Here is a 5,939-nt window from a genome sequence, read left to right as displayed (position 1 = left end):
CAATTAAATATTATATAATATCCCTTATATTAACTTACTAACTATTATTCTATTTAATAAAAAGACCTATTAATAGATTATTATTTCATATTCTAAAAAAAATTCTTAATATTTTTCCTCTCTCTATTTCTTGGTTGTGGTGTCCAGTCAAACTTAGCCTTTCGTAGTAGCCGTTAGTACAATCTAGTCTCTCTATTTAACATGCAACTATGATCTGATTCTTCAACTCGTCCTGACTATGAATAAAAAAGTTGGCTAATTTTTGGTAATAATTATAACAAAAATAACTTTTCAGGTTGGCCACACTCGTGGGTTCGAAACGCGTAGACAAATAAAATATGATGTGATTTTCGCTGAAGAATCTAAAAGAATTGAAAAGATGCAAAATCCTTAAAATCCTAAGAAAAAGAAAAAGAAAAAATAAAAAGGTTGGCTAATTTTTGGTAATAATTATAACAAAAATAACTTTTCCGGTTGGCCAGTCAAATTTAGCTGTTTCTCAGTCAAATTGCCCAGTCCAATATAGCCTTTTCCTAGTCAAATATCACTGTTGGAAGATCTTATCTCCCTATTCAACATGCAGCCATGATCTAATTCTTCAACTTGTCCTGACAATGAACCACGCTCGTTGGTTCGAAACGCGTCGACAAAAGTATTATAATGTGATTTCCACCAAAAAAATCTTCTCAAAATCTTGATATAGATCACAAATACTTAAATTCAACAAAATATAATAATTTAATTTAGATACTCCATTTACCTAACTATTTTACTCCTAAATATATAATATATTTAATTCTTTACGAAATTGAATGGAAAATCATGATCAAAGTGGAAGGAGATTAGGGTAGGAAGAAGTGGTTTTCTCAAAACATTGTTTCAATAAATGACAAGTGAATGCATGATTAAAACATGTGAAAATTAAAAATATTAATTTAATCTCGATTAGATCTTTCTGTTTACAGAAGGATGCATGTCTATCTTGAACAAAAATTCAAAAAATATTAATAAGTATGGAAATAAATAGTTTTATTTTGTCTTTTAAATTTAAATTTATAATCTCAAAAGGATAAATACACTCTTAACCCATTCAATTTTTTATTTATTTAAAATATAATAATTATATTACATACTATCATGTTAACTAATACCATTAACGAATACCATATCATTTTATTTTAATAAACATCACTTCATGCTAAACCTCGAGTTTGTATTACTCGATGTTTGTCATTATTGATGGATATCAGGTCTGGTTTCCTCGACGCTTTAGTGTTTGAACAGCGAAGCCGCTGTTAGTGGCTTGTATGGGAGGATTTCAAGGTCTTTAGCTAGCCCATACCTAAATTTCTGAAATTAATAGGCCTTTGGAGGAGGCGATTAAGATTTTTAATAAAGTCGATGAGCAGACTAAATTTTGTAATTACTCGATGACTTGCAGGTGGGAATTTCAGAATGGTTGAAATCTATAGTTCGAAACAGCATTAAGGGTCTTAATTGGCTTTCTGGGTCTTAATTCGCTTTGTAGGTTGTTCAGCATTTCAAACCATGGGTTAGGTTATTAGGTTATATATTGCCACTTGATTTAAATTAGAAAAAAAAAAACATATTTATATTAATAATATGAAAAAAAATCTCATCACAAACTTAAACTAACTTCTGGAATTTAGTGTTTGTAGTTGATTTACATAATCCCACCCCACTAGTGTTGTACCACTATCAAACACTGGCAAATTAATCAGAATGATGGTATCTATTCGCAGGGTATTCTCACGATACCTTTATTTATAAGAACTTAGTACATGGAGTACGTGGAAGAATGGATTCAATTGCTAATCACCACACCAGACCAGACCATCAAGAGAAGAATGATGAGGACAACCCCATTGCTGGATCTATAATGGAATGCGAGGAAGTATTTGTATTGCGAACTGCGCAGTTTTTTCGAATTTCTCCTTCTGTTCCTGTTAGCACACCGAGCTGAACCATTTTCAGCATACTGAGTGCAAATTGTTGAAAGAAGGAGGTCTGGTTCAGCGCAAAGCCATTAACAATCTGTCGAGTTCGAGAGTCGTTGTAGAGATCTTGATCGGAGGTGAGGAGTGCTTCTCCATTCTGCAAATCAATGTAATACTTTATGTCGAATACATTTGGGGTGCGTATGTCTAAGTTTGTGGTGTTGACAGTTGTGTTTGTGGGACATGTATGCTCAAGTTCCCGTGCGAAGGCAGCGTTGAGGGTGGTATCCTGCGTTGGGTAAAGCCTGTTCACGAAGGACGAGCAGTGACTGATTCCGAAGGTGTGCGCACCTGAATATTTATAAATTCATATAGCAATTTCATCAGAATATAACGAAACAATGGATTAAAGTTTAGTTTATTGTAAATCATTGGCCTCAGCATTGAAAACTGACCTGATAGCGCTACAAGTTCCGCGAAATTATGGAAACCCTTTTCTGTGAAGATGGTCATCAATACAGTCACATTTGAAGTCGGACTTGGTAGACTTGCCAAAGTCACGGTTTGATTGGCAAATGTCAGGCTGTCTCTGCGGCCCAGTGGGACTAGAAACTCTGGCCCTCCAACCTATTTGTGGCAACGAAATAACAACAATGGTTAGATCCCATTTCTTTAGTATTTTAATCGTAAAGGCCGTTGATTGCTAGATAGACAAAACTAATTGCATCCATAGATTCAGGGATGCAATAGCAGAGTAGCATGGTTTCATTGAAAAAAAGGCGCAAACTTCTAATCGAATTCGGACAAAGTTGGATTTATAAAAAATAATTTTCTACTTCGGCCAAATTTTTTTGTTATCTGAAAACACTTGGGTTTTAAGTAATGTTCATGTTCATTTCATTGAAAGCGCTTGGGTGTTAAGTAATCTTCATGCTCATTTCACGGGGATGATCAGGTGGACGAACAATGAAACTATCATGTGAACTAATAGCTACTTTGAGATTTATCAGGAGAATATGGGATTAACTGTCTAGTCAAAGCGATGATCGGGTAAGAATAAAACGATCATGTGGATTAATGGCCAAGGTGAGATTTATTTGGAGAATATGGGATTAACTGCTCACTCAAATGGATGGATGATAAGGTAATATCAAAGTGATGGTAATATGAGATTCAGTTACTTGTGGAATGACAGTGAGAATATGGATTAATTTTTCACTAAGATAATGGCAAAAGAATATGAACTAATGGTCCACTAAAGATTTTGATAAGGGTTTGGAAGTAATGAAAAATCTTAACATGATACTCCTATAACCTTGGCCCAGGTTCGATTCTCTGATTCTCTGAGTTGCTTTCGAGAAGGCCTTGAAATAATTGTTACAGTCACCTAATTGTCACAGTAACCACCATAGAATTTATCCTAAACACTTAACGCTAACAATAGACTCAAAATAATGGTAAGGGTTTGGAAATCAATACCACTTAGGTTGAGAAGAGCTGTGAGAGCACTTAGCTAACTGCAAAGATGTGCTGAATCTGGTTATGAATCCATATAGGTAGTTTATCCTAAACACTTAACACTAACAATAGACTCAAAATAATGGTAAGGGTTTGGAAATCAACACCACTCAGGTTGAGAAGAGCTGTAAGAGCACTTAGCTAACTGCAAAGATGTGCCGAATTTGGTTATGAATCCATATAGGTATTTAAGATGTTTAATGGAATTTTGAGTTCAGGGACTCACCATAGATACAGCGTAGGACGCTGTTAAAGCCAGGATGTCAGCGCAAGAAACTACTCCGCTGCATTTGGCTTCCACTGCTTCTTTGATTTTGTTGATGATCTCGAATGCCGCGGCTCTGAGAGTCAAGTTTGGAGTAGCTTGCTGCTCGCTCGGGTCACTTGACGTCCCATTCAGCAAGATCGATGCGTCACATCCCTGGCAGAATGATTGAACAATGTAATATACGAATATGATGGGAAAGACTAAGTTTTGTAAATTATTCATTAAAATATTTACGTCAGAAGAGTGGAGATAGGAAGTTAGAAAGAATGGAGATGGGAAGTTAGAGATTAGATTCTAAATTTGTATTTTTTATATAATTTGACTGTGTTTAAGGAGCTATAAAGAATGGAGATGGGAAGTTAGAGATTAGATTCTAAATTTGTATTTTTTATATAATTTGACTGTGTTTAAGGAGCTATAGCTTAAAATTAGAGAGGGTTAGAGTATGTATGTTTTTTTTAGATTTAGTAGTCAAATAACTGCACAGAATCAGTATATAATCTTGCCTCTTGACATCAAAACTTGTAAGGCTAAACTACCACATGCAGCCATTAAATCACAACTTCCAAAATAATTTTATAAGATAACTATATTTTCCATAAATATTTTTATAAATATATATACTCTACCCAGAAGTTTACTTCAAGACTTATCAAACCAAATCGCCACATGCAGCCTATTGGACCACAACTTCCAAGCTAATTTTTTTATTTTCGAAAAAATTGAAGTTCCGAAAACCATATTACAAAATAAGACCACGCCATGAATATTTTTAGGCATCGAAGAAAATCCAAATTTTAATGAAGAAGATGATAAAAGAATCATAAATAGAGTTATGAATCTGTAGATTACCTGCACGAAACAGTCGTGGAAAAGGAGTCTCAACAACCCTGGGGCTTGAGTGATATTTTGTTCCAGCAGCGGCTGAAGAGTGGATTGCATTATTGACTCCAAGGTGGGGCAGCTATCATTGTAAAATGTCCAGGATAGCCCCTCCACTGGAGTTGGCAGATCACTCGCGTAAGCACCCGCAGATGATACAATAAGAAGGAGAAACATGGCACTGAAGTATTGGGCTTCCATTTTCTCTCCTCCTCTCCTTCACTCTACTATTAGTGGCTTCCTATGCCGATCAATATCCAAGAAACAAGGATATAACAAGAAAAATGGGTGCTCTCTTATGAAAACGCCATGGCTGATTTTAAAGGCCAGCATGTGCAAATTATTCTGTGGCTCCTCACTTACCAATTGGTACCATCAGTTTGACTGGTAAGAATAAGGAGAGCTAAGGTTGGTGTGAATATCAGATAGCGATGGGTGTATATGTTCTCATGGACACAAAAGTAAAAAATATCCGCATTACACAAACAATACCGATTGGTACCATGGTTTTGACTGGTAAGAATATGGAGAATTCAGGCTGGTGTGAATGTATGAATATTAGTTAGCCAGGTGTTCATGGGCACAAAAGTAAAAAATATTCCCTTTACACAGCAATAAAAGGTAGGTTAGTTTTGTCTATGTTATCTCTTTAATCATTCCAGGTATGTTAGCTTTGTCCATGTTGTTTCTTTAACCATTCATTCAAACATCTGTTCATGGAACAATAAGATAAAACAAATACTTCTCGTAACAAAAAAGACTGTTGACGATAAAAAATTTCGATTTCCTTAAAAGGGAAGAAAAGATGAAAGTGGCTGGAATGGAAAAAGAGTCACCATATTTCTAAGCTAACCTCTTACACCGAACTTAATTTTGTGAATTGCAAATTTTTTGTCACCAGATAGTTCACCATTATGAAGTTGCCGAAATTAAAGAAAGAAAATCATAGTCACCTAACCCAATAAGACTCATCATCACACTCTATGCGAGTACTCTTAGCCACACTTCATGTTGGTGAGTCAGCTTCGTGGCAATGGAATTAAGTGAGATTCTTTTTAACAAATACATCATCTACATTATATTTTTTTTTATCCGAAGATCTATAGTATATATATTTGTTTTTTTATATTTATTTATTTTAATATGAATAATTTATTATATTTATTAAAATAAAATAAAAAAACAATACAGAGAAGAAAGAAAAAATTAAATTTAAAAGGTTAAAAATTAAAAAGAAGGTTAATAAATATATATTATCTAACGATAATATATTTGCAAAAATAGTTGATAAAATAATAAAGTTAGAAGAATAA

General features: G+C 34.2%; 1 protein-coding gene across 1 annotated transcript; it reads right to left on the bottom strand.

Annotated features, from left to right (window-relative positions):
• Nucleotides 1-1,675: 1,675 nt before the first annotated feature.
• On the bottom strand, nt 1,676-4,906 carry LOC149231370 (peroxidase 12-like). The gene is made up of 4 exons (XM_089376285.1): nt 4,597-4,906; nt 3,703-3,897; nt 2,414-2,585; nt 1,676-2,309 (listed from the first exon to the last, which is right to left on the bottom strand). Exons 1-4 carry the CDS (start codon nt 4,825-4,827, stop codon nt 1,858-1,860), a joined length of 1,050 nt encoding a protein of 349 aa, XP_089232411.1. The 5' UTR covers nt 4,828-4,906; the 3' UTR covers nt 1,676-1,857.
• Between the last annotated feature and the right edge of the window lie 1,033 nt (nt 4,907-5,939).

Source organism: Pinus tabuliformis, chromosome J (assembly GCF_031772625.1).
Source record: "Pinus tabuliformis cultivar Carrire ecotype Pingquan chromosome J, CPIR1, whole genome shotgun sequence".
Classification (NCBI taxonomy): domain Eukaryota; kingdom Viridiplantae; phylum Streptophyta; class Pinopsida; order Pinales; family Pinaceae; genus Pinus; species Pinus tabuliformis.
Note: the sequence above shows the minus strand (reverse complement) of the source record. Positions and strands in the feature narration are given on the sequence as shown.